Source organism: Rhinatrema bivittatum, chromosome 1 (assembly GCF_901001135.1).
Source record: "Rhinatrema bivittatum chromosome 1, aRhiBiv1.1, whole genome shotgun sequence".
NCBI lineage: Eukaryota > Metazoa > Chordata > Amphibia > Gymnophiona > Rhinatrematidae > Rhinatrema > Rhinatrema bivittatum.
This window is the reverse complement of record NC_042615.1, coordinates 598,724,056-598,747,340: the sequence shown is the minus strand read 5'-3', so window position 1 is coordinate 598,747,340 and position 23,285 is coordinate 598,724,056. Positions and strand designations below refer to the sequence as shown.

Genomic DNA, 23,285 nt, shown 5'->3' with positions numbered 1-23,285 from the left:
TAATTTTTTAATTTTTTGTTTTTTAATTTTTAGTGTTTATAATTGATAATATTTTGTATATAATTATTTAAATGTATTTATTAATTCTTGGTTGAAGACGACTTACAACAAATATCCATTGCAAATGATTGAGAAGACCGGGCGCTCTTTTCACATTTCAGAGAGACGCCTTCAGGCTTGCTGATGCAGTTATACTTCCACCTGAGTTGTGCTCCATTCAGCAATGGATATTTGTTGTAAGTAGTCTTCAACCAAGAATTAATAAATACATTTAAATAATTATATTCAAAATATTATCAATTATAAACACTAAAAATTAAAAAACAAAAAATTAAAAATAGTGAGCGAAATATTTATAGATTAATCTAGCACCCCTTTTTTTGTTGCTGTATATTGATTAAAGACAGGATGGGTGGTGAGCAGAATATGTAGGGACCTTCATTTTCAGTTATTTTATTTTAATTTCCCTAGGAATTTCAATATCATAATAAAATCAGTAGAAAATGATTTTTACACTGATTTTTCTGCTGTTTGTTATAATAGTCATTTTTCCAGTGGTTTTTTTGTTATAATACTGAAATTCTCTGGGAAAAAAACAAACAAACCTGAAAACAAAGGTCACTATGGATATGGTAGGTTTACCATCTTCTGAAAACAGATTATTGCCACTAGATTCAAATGAATGCCTTAAAAACATGCATGATAGAATAATTCTCAGCTAACACAGCTCTTTAAAGCTTTTCTCAATGGAAAATAAATTTGCTGCAAAGAATTTGCAGTGCTTCCTTATATTGTTTCAGTTAAAAGAAATCTTTTAAACTTTCTGCATTATTAACTTTGTTTTTTTGTTTTATCTTTGTTCCTATGTTTGTTTTATATGCTATGCAATTTTAGGTATGTTTCCATTGTAATCTACACACTTCAATTGTTTGGATGTAGCAGAAGTGCAATAAATAAATAAAAATGTTATTCTCATTAAAATAAGGGAAAGTATGAATAAGCTCACAGAATTATTGCCTACCTGGGAGGGGCCCAATCATGCTTTGTGCAGTCCAGCAGTGTCCCTACGTAAGTCTTATTACGCCATGTAACGTTTACTACCAGGACACCTGTAGATAGAAGAGACAAAGTATAAGCACAATTTGAAAATAAACTTTTCTCTTTTCTTTAAAAAGGAGCATCACTTATATATACGTGGAAAAGCTGTGGTATATATGCTTCCTCTTTTTGGTTTTGGTAACCAAGCTAAAACCCACAGGAAACTGTGTGTGAATGTGTCTGTGTGTAATCAAGATACAAATGACAGAAGGAAATGGTTTTTACCAGGTCCTGCTGAAAATTGACAATGCACCTCCTAAGTTTCCTATTATTACACGTAATTGCTGCTATCTGGCAGCCAGCCACAATAAATAGCACCAGTTACAATTTTCCTAAATCAAGTGGTGACCACAAATGATCTACTTTGTTTTCAACAAAGAAAAAACAATTATTTAAATGCATATGCATACTATGTATATGATATAAACATAAACACACATACATATACACACACTCACATGCCTATTTTTTTCCCATAAATTATTTTAAAATCTATTTTCCTCTCAAATAAGTATTTTGATCAGTTTAAAGATCTCAATTTACTATTCTCTGAGGGGCAGATTTTAAAAGCCCTGTGCGCATAAATCCAGCTGCATTTATGCGCGCCTATGCTGCATAGGCCGCCGTCGCGCACAAAGCCTCGGGACGTGCGTAAATCCCGGGGCTTTGATTGGGGGGCGTGTCGGGGGTGGCGTGGCATTCGGGGGCTTCCAGGGGCGGGGCCGTGGGCCTGGTGCCGACTCGGGGGCGTGGCCGAGGCCTCCGAACCAGCCCCCGGGCCGGGGAATGGCGCGCTGGCAGCCCGCTGGCATGCGCACGTTACGCCTGCCTTGGGCAGGCGTAACTTTTTTAACAAAGGTAGTTGGGGGAATTTAGTTAGGGCTGGGGGGTGGGTTAGGGAGGGGAAGGTGGAGGGGGGCCGGAAAAAAAAAGTTCCTTCTGAGGCCGCTCCGATTTTGGAGCGGCCTCGGAGGGAATGGAGGCAGGCCGTTTGGTTCGGTGCGCGCAGGTTGCACAATTGTGCACCCCTCCTGCGCGCGCTGACCCTGGATTTTATAACATGTGTGTGGCAGCGCGCGCAAGTTATAAAATCGGGTATAGATTTGTTTGCGCCGGGTTGCGCGAACAAATCTACGCCTGTTCATAACTTTAAAAATCTACCCCTGAGTGTAAGTGAAGCAGCAGTACTAGTGAGATAGATATTAACTTTCTAGTTTCTTGGCTCTTTTACTTCCCATTTTCATTTTACGTCAAACTCTGTTTTTTTTAGCCTAGAATATTTTGTTATATTTTACTTTGTTTTCCGCAATTTTTAAATTAATTTCCATTATCAGTCATTACATTCACTATCATATAAGAAAAAAATATATATATAACATAACCCCCCTGCTCCCACTTCCCATCTGATTCTGCTTCTCCTCCCAGGTATAATTACAATTGAGAAACTGAAAAAAGAGAAATACAGTTGTGCTCCCACCCAACAAATAAATATGTGAGAAAACCCTAAGAGATGCAAGTTTTGAAAATACACCCTCCCAGATTTTCCATAAAAGTGAGAAAATATTATCATTTTACACAGCAAACTTGATATTTTTTTTAAATTTGGTTTTGAGTGTTAATTATTCATGGTGATGTTTCAAATCTTTCAAGCTCACTCCACTGCTGTGGTTTTCTTCCAGACTAGGGCCATTGCACATTTTGTTGCTAGTATAAGACTGCACAGAAATAAAGGTAAACAAATAAAAAATGTTTAAAAATGTGTTAAGGTGCTATCTTTTTATTGGACTAAATACATTTCTCAACTAGCTTTCACAACCTATTGCTTTCTTCTTCAGCTCAGAATTCCAATGAGCAGAAAGATGACATTACCAGGAAACATAAAGTAGCATGACTGTGGTAAGTGAATCATAAAAGGCATTCAGTGATAGGGTGAAGGGGAAGGGAGTTTGATGGGAGATTAGAAGGTGACAGGCAGTATAATTTTATGGCTTATAATGTGATCTCTGTTGAGTCCTTTTTGTCAGTTCCAAAGTGTCTGATCATTTTAACTTGAAAAGTCTTGTATTCATGGATTGTTTTAAATTTTTCATTAATACAGAGGTCTGGTTCTGGTTCCGAAAAATGCTAACTCAATTCTAAAGATAAATCATGACCTAGCACAAAGTATTTGAACTCAAAGGAAATGCTTGAGGGGAAAAAGGGCACCACCGCTCAAGATACAGACTAAAAAAATCCATTGTATCAACTTTTAAATTGGAATAATGTAAGGCTAGTTGCACCACATATGATGAAAGGAACCAATTTCCCTATAGCTCCAACAGGATAATAGGAATTAATGAGGGCATAATAATATTGTCTAAGGTGTGACATAGCATCTTGCTAAAATTTTATATTCCTTATTAAGAAGGCTTGATGAGATAGAACATTCATGCATGTATCTCCAAAACTGGGACTGAGATTCATTCAATATATACAAACTTGTCTTCATAGGTACATTTGAAGAAAGAAACATCAGCAAGAAATGTATATAAATGGAAAATTATTGGCTTTAACCATAGCGTGCATAAACAGAGCTTTTGTCAAACCTAGCGGCTGAACGTGTTAAAAGGGTAGAGTTGTCAGCTGTCAAAGTAAAATGGAGTCTTTGAAGATATTGATAGAGTGGTGGAACAAACCTATTGTCTGCCTTTAACAGTTACATTCAGGGCATGAAAAAAATATATAGGAAACTTAAGCACCAGTCAAAAAATTTAGAAGCGAGGAAAAACTATTTTTCCTTTCAATTTACCTTTGTTTCTGTGCTTTTTTTTTTTTTTTTGTTTCAGAATATTTTTTTTGGGGGGGGCTTTCTTTTTTCTTATCTTGATTTATTATTTTGTTCACTCCCTTTTGCTTTTGTTTCTTGTTCTCATCCTCTAGTCTCCTCCTCTTTGGAGTCTCTTCCCCTGCCAGCCTCTGCTTGATAATGTGGCCTGGTGGCAGGGGGGCTATCCTGCATCAAGGCTCCTCCTTGTACAGCCCAGTCCATGGAGGGCTCCAACTCAGTGTGGCACAGTGGCTCCTCCTTGGAGTGACCAAGGCCTGACTTAAGAATACGGCACCCTTAGGGAGGACTGCGGAGGAGTAGTTGTAGTGATGGTGGTGGAGGGTATAACCTACTGGAAATATGGCGGGTGTGTGTGTGTGAATGAGCAGAATGCCCCAACATCACCAGAATGTCTTTGAAGCATAGCCCTAAAGCAAGCAGGAGTGAGCCCCACTTCAGCCTGGCTATTTGGCACTCTAGGCAATTTCCTAAATGCCAAATATGTTGCCAATTCCTAAATCTGGGCATGGATACATCATGACAACAGGGATCAACCCTGGGTGAGAGTAGAGGGAGCCAGGTAACAAATTTTCAATGCCCAGTGTCCAAGGTTTTTTCACCCTGGTTGCAGTGTCTAAAGGTAGATCCTTCAAAGAAATGTGAGCTACTAGATATTTTAGTACTATTGAGACATCCTGTTTGATTGGCCCTATATCTTTTACAAAATGGGTGTTTCAAGGAATGTAGAAAGAAATTAGAAGGGTAGGTTTTGTTTCAAGAAAACTTTCTTTCATATCCTAAGGACAACCAGAGCAAACATATCAGGTACAAACTTAGATACATCAAGCCACTATGTTTTTTCACAGAAGAGGTCCCACTATTGTGTGTGTGTGTGTGTGTGTGAGGGGGGGGGGGGGTGATGACGCCACATAGTGGGGCCCCTCCCCCAAAAATACATCATGACATCGATGGCGCGTTCTTTTGTGTTGCGGCCAAACAATGCGGCACAAAAGAATGCGGCGAGGGGCTGATCCCCATTTCAACCTGGGGCCGCTAATCCAGGCAGCCCCCGACTCGCCCAAAAATTAAAAAGTTTAAATAATGTGTGCAGCGGTGGTTACACAGAAGTGTGCAAACCCCCCACCCCCCTCAGTCAAAGCCCCGCCCCCCAAAAAAGCATGACCCCCTAGCCCTCCGCCAGAGCCCCCTTACCTTATCCTGGATCCCACATTGGGGACTGGTGCACTCTTGCACACATTCTGGTGGGCACCATTTTCCAAAATGGTGCCGAACTGACCTTGCCCCAGGCATGTGGCTGGGGTAAGGTCTGGGGATTGGACCCAAGCCAAGTGCCTTGCTGTCAGGGGTGGGGCTTTGAAACATAGGAGGGGGCAGGGGAAAGGGGGCTTGGACCTTGGCAAGGGTGGGGGGGGGGAGCCACTACTATCCACTTAATTGAAACTTTATTTTTTTTATTTTGGGGGAGTCGGGACTGCCTCGACCAGTGGCCCTGGGTTACAACCTCCTCATTTGGTCACATTTGTTTTTTAAATTATGGACACTTTAAATGTACAGTGGGAGCTTCGGGATCCTTGTTATGGTCCTGGGCTTCCCGCCGCTCATCTAATACTTCCCTAGTAGGTGGTGGTATTTTATGGTGGCTAACCACCTTCTTGGTCATCCACAATGAAATATCTGCTTCAAATTGACTGGTAATGACCTTCTTTGCATGAATTTACATTATTTAAGCATGCAAAGGTCATTGTAATAGGGGAGGGTATCTGCGTGGGAGATACAAAATATTGCTTATGTTGGGCAATATATGCGATATAATGCATGTTAAAAGTCCTAACGCTGCTTAATGAATGACCCAGTTAGATTGTGAGCCCTCAGGGGACAGGAAAATACTACATACCAGAATGTAATCTGCTTTGAAGTGATTTAAGTGAATGAAAGGTAGAATAAAAATAAAATAATCTTTTAATTTATTAAAAGTAAGCAAATCATATGAGAGTACTAATGTCTCAGTGGGTACTGGATGCACCAAAGCAGCCTCCATTCTAATCCACTGATTTCCTGGAAGATTATTATACTAATAGTACACTGATTTAAGACGAGAACACTCTTCATGTACATGCATTATGATGTCTGCATGACATTTTGATAAGGTTTTGTGTGTAAGCATTCTGCATTAGTTGCGATGGAGAAGGTACAGAGAAGGGCAACCAAAATGATAAAGGGGATGGAACAGCTCCCCTACAAGGAGAGGCTGAAGAGGTTAGGGCTGTTCAGCTTGGAGAAGAGACGGCTGAGAGGGATATGATAGAGGTCTTTAAGATCATGAGAGGTCTTGAACGAGTAGATGTGAATCGGTTATTTACACTTTCGAATAATAGAAGGACTAGGGGGCATTCCATGAAAATAGCAAGTAGCACATTTAAGACTAATTGGAGAAAATTCTTTCTCACTCAACGCACAATATAGCTCTGGAATTCGTTGCCAGAGGATGTTGTTAGTGCAGTTAGTGTAGCTGTGTTCAAAAAAGGTTTGAATAAGTTCTTGGAGGAGAAGTCCATTAACTGCTATTAATCAAGTTTACTTAGGGAATAGCCACTGCTATTTATTGCATCGGTAGAATGGGATCTTCTTAGTGTTTGGGTAATTGCCAGGTTCTTGTGTCCTGGTTTGGCCTCTGTTGGAAACAGGATGCTGGGCTTGATGGACTCTTGGTCTGACCCAGCATGGCAATTTCTTAAGTTCTTATGTACTTAAGATCCATAACATAAGAAGTTGCCATACTGGGTCAGACCGAGGGTCCATCAAGCCCGGCATCCTGTTTCATAATGGTGGAAATTTTTAAAACTTAATAAACACTAATATCTCCTCTGAAATTAAATACAAATTGAAAATCACAATCATTACTATTTCCCTTTTTCCATTTTAAAGGCCCACTGAATTATCTAAAAATATTTTTAACTAGTTCTGTTCTAAATAAATATTTCAATTTTCTTAACCTTAATTTTTTTGGTAGGCAAAATTGATAATCATGCATATGCCTGCACAAGCAAGCAACCAATTTCTTAGAACTGTAGAGAAATGTAGAACTTCTTAAAGAAACCTATAACCAGAGTCTCCTGTTTCCTGTGGCAAATTTTTCAAGATTCTACAGCAACAGTTGGCAAATTCTATAGCAAATTTTTCAAAATGGTGCAACAATTATGTGGCAGTTTTGCATATAGTTGTAGTTTAAATAATTTTTATAAAGTAAAAAACAAACATTAAGTCATTTTCTGACATTTCTGGATCTAGTTAATTTATTTGGCTCTTTATTAATGATGAGGGTTGAGGAAGAAGAAGGGAAAGAAATGAAGAGGAGATGTCAGACAAGGAAAGGAGATCACAAAGGACGGAAATGAAGAAGGAAGCTTAGGTAGGGGGTGGAGGGATAAGTGATGGTGGAGGAGGGAGGGAGAGGACTGGAGAATCAGGGAGGATAAAGGAAAGGGAATGAAAGGAGGAGAGGGGAGGGAAGAATTAGGAATGCAGAAGAGGAGATGGTAAAAAGGGAGTTTTGCGGATGGAATAGAAGAGAGTGAGAGAAGATCACGATGAAGAAGAGAAGGAGAACTGGAGATAGGGATGTAGGAGGAGGGAAGACTGGGATGGGGTGGGGAAAAAAGGAAGCCACTGTCCCCCCAACTACACCCTCATCCCCTTTTTATGTTATGCTCATTCACTCCCTTTTCCCTTCCCCCCATGAATCCCCCCTCTCATGGCAACCCCCACACGATCACTCACCTCCCACCATGATCCCCACTTTCACCTCACAATCCTCGTCTCACTCATCCTCATGTTGGGAAAGACGAAGAGGACAGCAGCATGGCTAATTAATCCTGTCTATGGAGAATACCTTTTGCAGTAAGCCTGCTTTCTCTGTCAACAAGCAAGGTTAAATTAGCCATGAAATGTAGGACGTCCCAAGCTAAGGGTTGCAGCAGAGCATTTATTAAATAAGCAACCTAGACCCTACTGTGGATAGTAGACTATTGGGTGAATAAGCTGGGATCTGAGTCGGGCTTTGAACCATGAGGTTCGGTATACATGTGGTTCAGAGTGCAAATCAGGCCCCGGCAGTGGAAGTGGTGGTGACCGCCATCTTTCTCCTCTTTCCCAACAGGAGGGTGAGGGGATTGGGGAAGGCAGGATAGGTGCCTTAAGGGAATCAGTGTGCCGGCCCACTGCCATCAAAGACGCTTCTTTTCCCGGTTGGGGGGGGGGGGGGGGGTAGGGGGCTGGGGCCAAGCCAGAAGATGAGCAATGAGTCATGTCCCTCTGCTGCCAATGCCAGCCTTCTTTCGGTAAGACCCAGCCTCCAGTCTCCTGCGGCAATTTGGCCAGAACTTCGCAATTTCGCAGGATGGGACAAATTTTGCAGGCTTTACCACAGCATTGTAGAAGACTGGGGGCCCTGCTTATAACCACAGTCCCCAGTTTCCTGCAGTAGTTCAGAGGCTGATTCTGCAGCAAGAGTTTCAGAATTTTTGTGGTAATTCTGTGTCATATCTGCTAAATTTTAGTTTTGTATATTAAAAGCAAGTTTGCTTACCGTAAACGGTGTTTCCGTAGATAGCAGGATGAATAAGCCATGGTGTCTGGGAGCGTGCACGCGACCGGGAGTAGGCAGAGTTTTCCTCAGTGAGTCTTCCCGCCCGATTCCCTGCTTCTCCTCAGTCTCTTTGTAGCCAAGCGAGAGGCAATGATTAAGTGTATGTTGTGTGACAGTCTAGGGAGGATGGAGAGATTGCATGGCTAATTCATCCTGCTATCTACAGAAACACAGTTTACAGTAAGCAAACTTGCTTTTTCCCGTCAATAGCAGGGCTGAATTAGCCATTTTGCCTGGGAGTCCCAAGCTCCCGGGTTGTGTCCATGTAGTATGTCTTTGAAGGTCAGGACATCAACCCTTAAGAAAAGTAGACAGTCTCATCGGTTTTGAAGGGTCGACAAGGCTGCTGTGCCCAGTGCTGCATCAGAGGTCACTTACTGTTAAAGACAATAGTGTGATGTGAAGGTATGAATGGAGGACCAAGTTGCCGCTTTACATATATCCAGTAATGGAACACTGTTCAAGTGGGCAACTGATGCTACGGTGGCGCGTATTTGGTGCACCTGTGGCTTCTTGTCAAGTTTGATTGATCGTTTGTTATAACAGTACTGAATAAGAAGAACATGCCATACTGGGACAGACCAAGGGTCCATCAAGCCCAGCATCCTGTTTCCAACAGTGGCCAATCCAAGCCATAAGAACTTGGCAAGTACCCAAAAACTAAGTCTATTCCATGCTACTGTTCCTAGTAATAGCAGTGGCTATTTTCTAAGTCAACTTAATTAATAGCAGATAATGGACTTCTCCTCCAAAAACTTATCCAATCCTTTTTTAAACACTACACTAACTGCACTAACCACATCCTCTGGCAACAAATTCTAGAGTTTAATTGTGCGTTGAGTGAAAAAGAATTTTCTCCGATTAGTTTTAAATGTGCCACATGCTAACTTCATGGAGTGCCCCCTAGTCTTTCTATTATGTGAAAGAGTAAATAACTGATTCACATTAACCCGTTCTAGACTTCTCATGATTTTAAACACCTCTATCATATCCCCCCCTCAGCCATCTCTTCTCCAAGCTAAAAAGTCCTAAGTTCTAGTCTTTCCTCATAGGGGAGCTGTTCCATTCCCTTTATCATTTTGGTCGTCCTTCTCTGTACCTTCTCCATCACAACTATATCTTTTTTGAGATGCGGCGATCAGTATTGTACACAGTATTCGAGTGATACAGAGGCATTATGACATTTTCCGTTTTATTCACCATTCCCTTTCTAATAATTCCCAAAATTCTGTTTGCTTTCTTGACTGCCGCAGCACACTGAACTGACGATTTCAATGTGTTATCCACTATGACGCTCAGATCTCTTTCTAGTTACATAGTAATGTAGTTACATTCTTCCTTGTTACAATGTAAAATAGGGCAGTCCCCGCCCTATTCTCTCAGTTTCCTGTAAACCGATGTGATATTTCGATCGAATGTCGGTATATAAAAGAAATAAATAAATAAATAAATAAATAGGGTGGTAGCTCCTAATATGGAACCCATCATTTTATAACTATAGCATGGGTCATTTTTCCTTATATGCATCACTTTGCATTATCCACATAAAATTTCATCTGCCATTTGGATGCCCAATTTTCCAGTCTCACAAGGTCTTCCTGCAATTAATCACAATCTGCTTGTGATTTAACTACTCTGAACAATTTTGTATCATCTGCAAATTTGATTATCTCACTCGTCGTATTTCTTTCCAGATTATTTATAAATATATTGAAAAGTACGGGTCCCAATACAGATCTCTGAGGCACTCCACTGCCCACTCCCTTCCACTGAGAAAATTGTCCATTTAATCCTACTCTCCGTTTCCTGTCTTTTAACCAGTTTGCAATCCATGAAAGGACATCGCCACCTATGCCATGACTCTTTACTTTTCCTAGAAGCCTCTCATGAGGAACTTTGTCAAATGCCTTCTGAAAATCCAAATATACCACATCTACCGGTTCACCTTTATCCACATGTTTATTAACTCCTTCAAAAAAGTGAAGCAGATTTGTGAGGCAAGACTTGCCTTGGGTAAAGCCATGCTAACTTTGTTCCATTAAACCATGTCTTTCTATATGTTCTGTGATTTTGATATTTAGAACACTTTCCACTATTTTTCCTGGCACTGAAGTCAGACTAACTGGTCTGTAGTTTCCCGGATCGCCCCTGGAGACTTTTTTAAATACTGGGATTACATTAGCCACCCTCCAGTCTTCAGGTACAATGGATGATTTTAATGATAGCTTACAAATTTTTACTAATAGGTCTGAAATTTCATTTTTGAGTTCCTTCAGAACCCTGGGGTTTATACCATCCGGTCCAGGTGATTTAGTACTCTTCAATTTCTCAATCAGGCTTACCACATCTTCTAGGTTCACCGTGATTTGGTTCAGTTCATCTGAATCATTACCCATGAAAACCTTCTCTGATACGGGTATCTCCCCAACATCCTCTTCAGTAAACACTGAAGCAAGGAAATCATTTAATCTTTCCGCTATGGCCTTATCTTCTCTACGTGCCCCTTTAACCCCTGGATCATCTAACGGTCCAACTAACTCCCTCACAGGTTTTTACTGTGAGTTTTTGCTCTACGGCCAACTTCTTTTCAAATTCTCTCTTAGCCTGTCTTATCAATGTCTTACATTTAACTTGCCAACGCTTATGCATTATCCTATTTTCTTCTGTTGGATCCTTCTTCCAATTTTTAAAGGATTTTTTTTGATTAACATAGCCTCTTTCACCTCCCCTTTTAACTATGCTGGTGATCATTTTGCCTTCATTCCTTCTTTCTTAATGTGTGGAATACATCTGGACTGTGCTTCTAGGATGGTATTTTTTAAGAATGACCACGCCTCTTGTACACTTTTTACCTTTGTAGCTGCTCCTTTCATTTTTTTTCTAACAATTTTTCTCATTTTATCAAAGTTTCCCTTTTGAAAGTTTAGCACGAGAGCAGTGAATTTGCTTACTGTCTCCTTTCCAGTCATTAATTCAAATTTGATCATATTATGGTCACTATTGCCAAGCGGCCCACCCACAGTTACCTCTCTCACCAAACCCAGTGCTCCACTGAGAATTAGATCTAAAATTGCTCCCTCTCTTGTCGGTTTCTGAACCACTTGCTCCATAAAGCTGTCATTTATTCCATCCAGGAACTTTATCTCTCTAGCATGTCCCGATGATACATTTACCCAGTCAATATTGGGGTAATTGAAATCTCCCATTATTACTGTACTACCAATTTGGTTAGCTTCCCTAATTTCTCTTAGCATTTCATTGTCCGTCTCATCATCTTGACCAGGTGGATGTTAGTATACTCCTTTCACTATAGTCTTCCCCAACATACAAGGGATTTCTACTCATAAAGATTTGATTGTGCATTTAGTCTCATGCAGGATGTTTATCCTGTTGGACTCTATGCCATCCCGGACATAAAGCGCCACACCACCTCCCGGGTGCTCCTCTCTGTCATTCCAATATAATTTGTACCCCGGTTTAGCACTGTCCCATTGGTTAGCCTCCTTCCACCATGTCTCTGAGATGCCAATTAAGTCTATGTCATCATTCACTGCTATACATTCTAATTCTCCCATCTTACTTCTTAAACTTCTGGCATTAGCATACAAACATTTCAAAGTTTGTTTTTTGTTTGTATTTTCATTCTGCTTTTTAATTGATAGGGATAAGTTAGAATTTTTTTTAGCTCAGGTGAGTTTTTAGTTACAGGCCTTGGACTACTTTTCTTATTGGAACCTCACTGTCGGGATGCCCTAATTCTAATGCAATGAATGCATTATGATAACAGCTTGTCTTAGAGACAAGTTGACTAGGGCCATTTGGATTAAAGGAAAGAAAGAGCTGCGAAGGTCTGGAGGGAGATTGAGTTCTTTGTTTATAGTAAGCCAGAGCCGGTTTACAATCTAGTGAGTGGAGAAGTTTTTTTCGTTCATTGTGATGAGGCTTTGGCATGAAGATGGGCAGAGTGATGGTTTGATTGAGATGAAAGGAAGAGACCACCTTGGGAAGGAAGGTGGGATGAGCACGAAGAGTAACCTTGTCATGGAAAATTTGAAGTAAGTAAATTAGTGAACTAAGGCTTATAGTACACTTATTCTCCTAGCTGATGTGATGGCCACCAGGAATACTGATTTCCATGTCAGGTATTTAATGTGGCTTGTGTCTAAGGGTTCAAAGGGAGGCATCATTAGCTGCTCCAAGACAATGTTCAGATCCCATGGTCCAGGTGGCTTTGTCACTGGCGGTTGGAGGCAGAGCATGCCTCTCATGAATCTGGAGATCAAAGGATGGTTAGAAATGGGAAGGCCATTATGAGTGTTGAAAAACTGCAATTGCGCTGAAATGTACCCTAACTGATGTGATAGCCAGGCCCGCTTGGTAAAGAGTGTGAAGATACTCCAGCAGTTGGATGACGGTAGAGGAGAACATATCTAGATTCCGTGGCTTACACCACGTCTCATAGCGATGCCATTTTGCAGCATAGTTACTTCTGGCTGAAGGCTTTCTGGATGCGATAAGTATATCTTCTACCTGCGAAGGTAGGCCAGGATGGTTTAATATTTTCTTTGCAATCTCCACGCTGTCAGATGGAGGGATTGAGGCATTGGATGGCGGAGGGAACCTCCTTCCTGTTTTAACAGTTGTGAATGGTTGTCCAGTGGAATCAGTGGACGTATGGAAAGTTGCATGAGATACGCATGCCATGGTTGTCTCGGCCATGCTGGAGCTATGAGGATCATGTCCGCTATGTCTTGAAGACATTTCTGAATTGTCCTTGATATTAGTGGAATGGGAATGTGGAGTCATTCATCTGAGCTGAGGACTTGGTAGAATAACAGGAGATGGTCTGTGTCTTTTATGAAGGGGTATTTGCAGCTCAGGAGATAATCTTTTGCTGCGAGATACCGAGGATAAATCCAAAAAGGAGCCTCCACTGACTGATGCATCCCTCGAAGACTGAGAATCAGGGTCAGACAGGAGCTCCACATCCACATCTGAACCTTCACATGGATTTTAGGTGTGGTAGAGCGCCCAGAGTGAGTAGATGGGGCTCTATGAGTGTGTTTGACCTTGTATGACTTCTTGGGAAGTGATGGGTGGTGTTCCTGGCCTGGTTGTGTCGGTAGCATCGAAGCATGTGTTGCATGCATCAAGGTATGCGCTGGACACGTGGAGTGCGTCTTATGCGTCGAGTGTTTCTTGTGTGCTCCGAATGCTCCGTGTGTGTCGACGGAGTCGGTTGCGTCAAAGGTGCGCAGTGCGTCGGTGTTTTTGGATGCTTCGATTGCATCGAATGAGTCAATGCTTTCGACGCCAGGGAGCCGGGTCGACCGGGAACAGGGCCCCGTGGCCCAATCGATGCACCCGTGGTTCCCTTGACCCGCTGAGATATCGCAGCCAGCACCCCAGCTCATTTTTGAGGCTCCATGGGTTTATCAAACCTGGGCCCGGTGCCTGGATCAATGCGGTGAGGGTCACTCGGGCCAAGGGAGGAGGCCCTCTTCATCGATGCCTTTTGTCCTTTCTTCGCTGGTCCTGGCGAAGAACGCAAAGTCGTTGGGGCATACGAGCCCGTTCTCAGTCGTGCCATTTTTTCAGCGCGCACATATGACCACAGTCTCTGCATGAGGCTTGGTCGTGGTCCTGCCCCAAACAAATGTAGCAGTACATTTGCCACATTGACAGTATTTAAATCCAGATGGCTTTGGAGCCATTGCGATGAGAAAAATTCTCCGAAAAATTGAAAACTTTAGTAAGAGAAAAAAACCCCGCGTGCTATCGACTCACAGAAAAAAAGAGACTGAGGAGAAGCATTGAATAACATGGTTATTCAACACAGCTTACATTGAAAATGAGCAACAAACATGCGTTTAAGTTCAATTATGCACAGGCCGCTTCCTATTAATCCATAGGAAATGTTGAATTGTATATATCTTTTAGTGTTTTAATGGTTTTATTGGTTTAATATTTATAGCTTTATTTTATATTTTACATCTTTATATCTTTTAACAGCTAATATGTTTTAGTAATTTCTCTCTTATAAATTTTAGCTGTTTTATCTTTTATGACTGAATGTAATTTCCTCACTGCATATTTATTGAAATGTAAACCGTTGTGAAGGCTTGCTGAGACAACGGTATATAAATAATAATAAACCTTAAACCTTAAGGGAATCGCGCGGGAAGACGACCGCGCAGCCGCACAGAGTCAAAGCTCTGTGACTCACTGAGGAAAACTCTGCCTACTCCGGTCGCGTTCATGCTCCCAGACAGCATGGCTAATTCAGCCCTGCTATCGATGGGAAAATATGAATTTTATTTTAAATTATAAAAGTAAAGTCATTTGTTGCTTGTGTGCTAAGATAATTTTGTTCTTTTCTATGTTTTTTGGGTGGAGGATCTTCAGAGATTTGTGCGGAAGATGGAGGATCGGCAGTGGTAATTCTCTTGAAAAAGAAAAATGGCAATGGGTTGGGGGCTAGCGGTGGCCTCAAGCTGCAGTGGGGAAAAGGTTTTTGAACTGCAATTTGCAATTTACCTGACATGATCTGGCAGAAAATCAGTAATAAGCATCAACATGGAGTGGGGGAGGCTGGGTTGGGGAAGATGGAGAAGAAATAAGAGATGTAGGTCCTGGGATTGGGGCAAGAAGGAGATATGGAGGAGGAGAGGATTTGGTTTTATGAGGTAGAGTGCTTCCTCTCCTCACCTCCATCCTCGCCTAGCTCTGGTCCTGCTCCCCCTTGCATTCTCACCCCTCTTATTTTATTCGCTTCCTCTCCCTTTCTCTCTCATGCCTGGTGCCTGTTCTCTCTATCTCACACACACACATAGCACCACCTTAGGGCTGATTTCCCCTCTCTCAAACCTCTCCCCAACATCTCCCGTGCCGATCCCCTCTCTCTTTCTCTTTCACACAAACACAACCTAGCTGGTGATGATCTCTTTTCTCTCTCTTTACCTAATCCTCTGAAGCTGATCCTCTGTCTTACATTCCACTCCCTCTTGGCTTATTTGATCTCATATCCTCTACATCAAGCAATCCTCTCTCATAACAGTTCAGTCAATCCATTGTTTCCCTCTCTCACATCCCCTCTTCTCTCTTTCTTTACCAAGTAGGCCAACAGTAATAGAAGAATGATGGTACCTGAGGTCATGCCTTCCTCTTCTGTGACAAAGACATGACTCACACATATTCTGCATGGACCAAAGCACAAATCCTGCACTTGTTAGCAGTGGAGGAAGATGTGGCCTGAGGCACTGCCACTCTCCTTCTCCCATTAGCCAGCACAGCAAGAGAGTTGGGACTAAATCTGAGAGAAAAAATCAGCCCTAAAGAAGCAAGGAGGATTGAGGCAGAGTGAGGAAAAAGGGCACTCCTACCCACAATCATCATTGTTTTTGGTTGCTTGCCCATTCCCCAGTTTCCTGCAATTCTGTGCGAACTAGAAAACTTTGCAACACAGGCCAGATTTTGCAGCCCTTGTGTGAAATCAAGTGATCTACCTACAACAGACAAAATTTATAAAGCCTTACTGCTGGTGATTAATTTAAATATTTAGGGGCAGATTTTAATATCTCCGCGCGGGCGTACATGTGTGTGCGCTACCCGGCGCGCACACATGTACGCCCGATTTTATAACGTGTGCGCATGTTATAAAATCGGGGGTCGGCGCGCGCAAGGGGGTGCACAATTGTGCACCTTGCGTGCGCCGAGCCGCACTGCCTTCCCCCGTTCCCTTCCCCCTTAGCTAACCTTCCCACCACTTCCCCTAACCTTTCCCCCCAACCCTACTCTAACCCCCCCCCCCCCCCAATTTCTTATCTCACCTTTTGCACCTGCCTGGAGGCAGGCTCAGGTTGCGGTGCCGGCAGCCTGCACAAATGGCCGCTGTGTCGGAGGCCTCTGGCCCCACCCCTGCCCTGCCCCCGGACCTCACCTTTAGTAAAGCCCCGGGACGTAGATGCGTCCTGGGGCTTTATAAAATAGGCCCGGCGCGTGTAAGGTGATTTAAGAGCATAGAGCTTTTAAAATCCGGCCCATAATATATTTTTGTGTTATTTATTTATTGAATTTTGTACACATACACCTCCTCCAATTAATTTCAGTTATGCTGGAGACTTATTAACTACTTTAAAATTGTGTGTTACTATATTAGTTCACATGAATGCACATATAGACCAGATCCTAAATTATGGTCCCTATCCCAACAGTAGTGATATCCTGAAACAATGGTAGAGGTTAAAATAAGAAACTGGGGAAAAGTTTAAGATTTATGCGGATATTGTGCAGCTATATTTCCAGTTTTTAGTGGTATTCATTCCATGTCCTCTCAAATTTCAGCCTGTGTAGCAGTGTACAGGAATGGATGATGAATAATTCTTTGATTTTGAATGCGGCCAAGACTGAAATATGGATTGGCAGGAAATCGAGACCAGATGATTTGTCAGTCAACATTAAGGGGATAGCAGTCAATTTTTCGGAAAATGTTTGAAAGGTGGGATTTAATTTTGATTCTAGCCTAAAAAATAAGCGCCAGCTGAAATCCATTTTGTTCTCAGGCTATTTTAAATTGAAACAGCTAAGCCATTTAAAATCGCTGATTAATCAGATTTCCATGCTATTATGTAAGCATTTGTTTTAACAACCATAGATTACTGCAATTCCCTATATGTTGGCTTTCCTAAATCTAGTATTTGGTGTTACAGATGCAACAGAATTCAGCAGCATGATTGGTTATGGGAATCTAAATCAGGGACCACATTCCTTCTTTATTGATTCAATTGTATTGGCTGCATGTGGAACAATTTATACAATTTAAGTTACTGACCTTTGTTTATAAGTTGTTGCAATGTGAATCACCTATGTATTTGTCTGATTTGTTCAACTAATATTTCGAGAAGAGCATTGCGCTCCAATATCAGCCAGTTATTAGAGGTCCTAACTGTAAAACAGATTCATTGCAGGAGACTAGGAAATTGCTATTTTTGTAATTGGCCCTTCCCTGTGGAATAACATTCTGGTGGAGATTAGAAATATGACAGATTTTAAACTTTTTAGAAAACAAAGCAATTTTATTTTAAGACACTTTTACATAATTCATTCATAGTGGTTATTTAATTTTAGATTTATATTGAGTATGTCTTTATTTTATGTATAATGTTTTAATGTTTATTGTAACCTGCTTAGCATTTCTTGTTACTATAGGCGGGATATAAGTCTTTTAAAATAAATGAATCGATAAGTCAAATAAGTGATTAATAAATTCTAATAAAAATGAAAAAAAAAAAATTAGCCTTGAGATGTGGGTGATGCCAACCAAACCCTTCTCTATTAGCTCATATAGCTTTTGCTCTGCGAAGCATGTGTGGGAGTTTCTGTACAAGCACCTTGTGAGCTCCTGAGTTGATTTTAGAGCTAAATCTAGCTAGGCAGGTATTTAGCATGGCTAATTCATCCTGCTATCTACAGAGAATATCGTCTGCAGTAAGCAAACTTGCTTTCTCTGTTGACAAGTAGGATTGAATTAGCCATGACATGTGAGGAGTCCCAAGCTGAGGGTTGCAGCAGAGCATTTATTAAATGAATAACTCGGACCCCACTGTGGAGAGTAAACTACTGGGTGAATAGGCTATTCAACACTGCTTGACCAAATTTACTGTCACTCTTTGATAGATTGTCCAGATGGTAATGGGATACAAAGGTATGCACTACCAAATTGCAACTTTGCAAATGTCTTCAAGAGGTACAGGCTTGTAGATGAGACATAGCTCTCACTTGAAGAGCCATAACGGAGTTTGTAACCTGGAGGCCTGATAATGCATAACAATGCATGATACAGTCTGCTAGGGAATTGGACAAAGTATGTTTGGTCACTGCTATGCCCAGTTGGTTAGCATGGTAAAAGATGAATAGTTGTGAGTTCTGATGATGTGGCTGAGTCTCTTCCAGTAATAAGCCACAGCTCTTTTACAGTTCAAGGAATGAAAGGCTTTTTCACTTTCATACACATATGGCCCCTGAAAGAAAGTAGATAACACTATAGCTTGATTTATATGAAAAGCTGATACCAAATTTGATAAAAAAAAAAAAAAAGGGTGAATGCGGAGCACCACTCCACTGTGGAAGAGGATAGTAATGATCTAATGCCTGAAACTCATGGACTCTTCTGGCTGATGTGACAGCAGCAAGAAATACTTTCCATGTGGGAAACGTCTGAGAAGTCGACTCCAATGTCTCAAAAGGTAGCTTCACAAGCTAAGCAGAAATACATTAAGCTCCCATGGAACAGATAGTTTGGCTACCAGAGGTTTAGTATGCAATAAGTTTTTCATACACTTAGTCTACTAATGAGAAGAGATCGGTTTACCCTCTACTCGAATATGGTAGGCCAATATAGTACTGAGATGTATCTTTACCGATGAGGTGCTGAGATGAGGAAATAAAGAAAAAGTACTGAATTAGCTCTCTTAGTTCATATGCGAACAGGTCCATGGAGCTTTGTCGACACCAGGACAAGAACCATTTACATTTAAACTGTATGTTCTTCCAGTCAAGGGCTTCCTTGCGGATACTAATATAACCTCAATTTCCTTGGATAAGGAGAGTGACATGATCAGTGGGTGTTCAACATCCAGGCTATCAAGTTGAGAGAGTGAAGATTCGGATAATAAAGATGAACCTCTTCTTGAACTAATATGGACGAATCAGCCCCTAGATGGATCAGGGAGCTGATGGACAGTTGCACTATGTAGGTGAAGTACATTTTTCTGGGCCATGCTGCTTCAATAAACATCAGGTGGGCTTAGTCCTTGAGCACTTTTTTTTTTTTTTACCACTTTAGCTATGAGCAGAATCTGTGGGAAAAGGTACATAAGATCTATACTCCAGGTGAGCAAAGAAAGCATTCCAAGTGGATCTGAATTTGCTTGGAAAAGGGAACAAAATCTTTCCACCTTCCTGTTTTCCTCCAATGCAAAGAAGTCAATTGAGGGATACCCCAAAGATTGATCAGCTGTTGATTATATAGGGATCATTTGTGAGTGCAAAATATCCTGCTGATGCGATCTCTGGAAGATAGGTCGCATGTAGAATAGTTTGATGGTTGCACATCCATTCCCATATCCTTATTGCTTCTTGGCAGAGAGTCCTTGACTCTGTGTCTTCTTGCTTGTTGATATAAAATATGGCTATTTGGTTGTCAGTTTGAATGAGAATTCTCTTTTCCTTGAGGAGATGTACGAAAACACTTAAGGCATGTTTGATTGCTTGTAGTTCCATCAGGTTTATTTGAAACTGCCTTTCTACCAAAAACTAAGTCCTCTGGGCTCTGTAGGGACCCATGTAAGATTCCCATCCCTTGGTGCAAGCGCGACACAGGGGTGGCCCCCTTCTTGTAAGAAGTATGGATCTAGCCACCAGAGGAGATTTTGTTTAAGACATTCACTAACATTGTCAAGGTTTGAGTTAATTGGTCCCATTGTAGGATTCACATATGGAGGAGGGTTATTAAAACTATGTGAACCACCACTGCCATGTGCCCCAAATCAACTAGAACTTCCCTAGCTGTTGACTGTTCTGTGTTTAGTAACCAGTGAGCCAGGGATCTGAGAAAGTTTATATGATTTTTCAGAAAAAAGCTCTCTCATGCAGAGTATCTATCCATGCCTCCATCCATTTGATTTTCTAAGATGGGATGAGGGTCAATTTCTTGAAATTCACTAGAAATCCGAGGGATTATAGGAGTTAAATTGTCTTCTCCAGGAAGTTGCCGTTATCAGCCAGTCATCCAGGTAAGGGAAAATAGATGCCCTAGCAAGGAAGATACACTGCTACTACAGCTAAGCATTTGGTAAAGACCCTTGGTGCCTCTGAGAAACCAAAGGGGTAATGAGAGGATTCCACCACAAAGCTTGGATAATGCCAGTGGGAGGGGATGGATGGATATGTGGGCAGAGATGTCTTTCAGATCCATGGCACACATCCACTGCTCCAACTGGAAGAAAGGTAGAATGGTGTGAAGGGAGTTCATCATGAATTTCTTCTGCAGTAGATTCTTGCTCAGACTTCTTAAATCCTAGATGAATATTGTTTTTTAAAATCTCTACTTGCTTTTTGAAATAGAATTTGTTTGCTTGTGGAAATATTGCTGCTAAAAGTGTTGACTGCTTTCCCTTTACTTGCTTTATGAATGCTTTAGAAAAAATGTGATTTTCTGTTTAAATTTAAATAAGCGCATTAGAAATGTTAGGGCTACTTTCATATGGAATCTACTGCAGGAGTGAACTAAGGTTTTTTTTTTTTATCGTTAGTTTCTTTGCACTCTCTTATGAAAAAGGGCTTTTGGGGTAGGTAGCATCCAAGCAAGTTATTTCTGGGTTTAAAGTGCTTTGACACTTCAAATCTTGCCACCCTACCCGATCTCCCTCCAGCCCCTGACCTTGTTTTCCTTGCATATCATGTAACAAGGTTACATTAAACTAAAATAGAGTGGTAAACAGAGTATTTAGAAGCTCCATGTCACAAATCAGGTCTTCTATATTAAATCAAAGCATAATACCTACTATTCAACGTAACAATTGCAGTGCCTTAGTTTTAAGGCAGATCATCTTGGATCTCAAGGCTTGTCCCATTTGCCTTTAGCTGACTGCAATAGAAAAAGGAGCTGTCTCAACTGAAAGATGAGTTGTCTATGATTAAAAAACCTCCCCAACTGTGCAGCATCCAAAATATCTGCCCTCCCCCCACTCCCACAGAGGATTCAGAAACCCAGGAACAAATAGATCACAGTGGGCTCTGGAAGTCTAAGACTTGTAATGCAAAGCCACCCCCTCTCCTAAATGACATCCATACAAAACTCCTTTTCCACATTAGACAAAGATGATGCCCCAGAATTGGAAACTGAAGTGGTATCTTAAAGGAAAGACATGCAATGCACACAGAAGCCCCCAGAAACTTTCTGAGAGACAATGCCAACAGAATCCCACAGAAACTGCAAAATACAACCAAACATTCTAACAGAAAGCTTCTTCTGGTGGGAGACTCCATCATTAGAAGCACTAACTTGGGGACTTATTTTGAGGGGCACACAATAGTTAAATGCCTTCCAGAATCCTCAGCTAGCATAAATGCAAACCAGATTGTCAGTGCCATTAAGGAAAAAAGTAAGGACCATAAAAACAATATTACCATTCATCTGGGGACCAATGATCTCACTAGAAATATCGTCCAAGATGTATAGAGAGATTTCAGAGCCTAGGAAAGCATCTTGGACATGTGCCAAAGACTACTGCCTTTTCAGAAGGGTTACTTGTTCATGGAAATGGAAGGGAAAGGCTAAGCCATATAGACAAATTCAATACATGTCTCAAAACTTGGTGTAAAGATTTGGATATATTGGGGAGGTGGGGCCATGTATGGAATAATAAAATACTATATAGTAAAGATGGCCTATATCTGTCTGTGGCAGAAAAAAGGATCCTAAGTGAGAAATTCAGAACACATATCATCAGGAGTTTAAATAGAGAACAGGGGTGGAAGAAGAAGTCAATGAAATTGGAATGTCGCCCCTGATATATAAAAATACAGAAAATGAGTCAATCTTAAGCATAATAGAAGAAAATGTGCCCAGGAATAGCAGCAAGCCAAGGGAGAAAAACTGGAAAGAAATGTGCACAAATGCTCAAACTCTCAGCTATAGAGGTCCAGATCTGAGGCCCTAGTGCTGGAGGTGGACTTGATTATTATGGCTATTACAGAGGTGTGGTTCAGTGAATTTCAATAATGGGATAGAGCCATCCCAGTCTATAACCTGTTGAGGAAGAAAAGAAAGGACAGAAAAGGAGGAGTAGTTTTTTATGTAAAAAATAAAGTAATTGAAATGCAGGGGGTTTGGGGAAAAGATGACACGCTGCTAGCTGTCTTAAAAAAAGATGAAGGCATTTCCATTTACACTTGTGTGTCTACAGGTTTCTAAATCAGACAGAAAATACAGACAAGGATCTGGCCGAAGACATCCAAAAGGTGGAAAGGAAGGGGAACGTGTTGCTCATTGAAGATTTTAATCTGCTGGATGTGGCTTGGAGTATCCTTGCTGCAAAACCTGTAACAAGTAGAGAAATTGTAGATACCCTTTAAGATGTTCTGCTTAGAGAAACAGTATAGAACCCACAAGGGGAGGAGAGAATCTAGACCTGGTGCTCACAAATAGAGATAGTGTTTCTAATGTCCACATAGGCCCACCTGAGCATCAGTGATCATCAGATGGTATGGTTTGATATAGCACTCAAAGAACAAAGTTTTGTATTTAAAAAATATGAACTTTGTTAAAATGGAGGGCTATCTTGAGGAGGAGCTAGAAGACAGAATTAAATTTGGTGAAGTGGAACAATAGTGGGCCAAACTGAAAGAAGCTATTATTAAGGCAACAAATCTTTTATGTAAGAAAAGGAAATAAAAGTAAAAGTAAAAGGGAAATAGATATTGTTCTCCAAAGAGGTGGCTACAAAAAATAAAGATCAGCATTCAAAAATACAAAAGAACTCAAAAAGAGGAAGATATAGAAGACTATCTGATGAAACTGAAACAGATGAGGAGAGAAATCAGAATAGCAAAATTTTGAGAGGAAGGATTGCCAAAGATGTATAGCATGATGACAAAACATTTTTCTGATATATAAGAAAAAGGAGGAAAATGAGGAAAAAGCAGAAATATTAA

At 41.0% G+C, this 23,285-nt stretch overlaps 1 protein-coding gene across 5 annotated transcripts in view; it reads right to left on the bottom strand.

The window, feature by feature from the left end:
- Nucleotides 1-23,285, bottom strand: part of ZNF608 (zinc finger protein 608) — a 332,629-nt gene that overhangs the window by 46,383 nt on the left and 262,961 nt on the right. For all 5 annotated transcript variants that reach the window (XM_029619572.1, XM_029619599.1, XM_029619590.1 and 2 more), the window contains one exon: nucleotides 1,022-1,109. In XM_029619572.1, coding sequence (XP_029475432.1) covers nucleotides 1,022-1,109 — 88 coding nt within the window. The remainder of the gene's footprint in view (nucleotides 1-1,021; nucleotides 1,110-23,285) is intronic.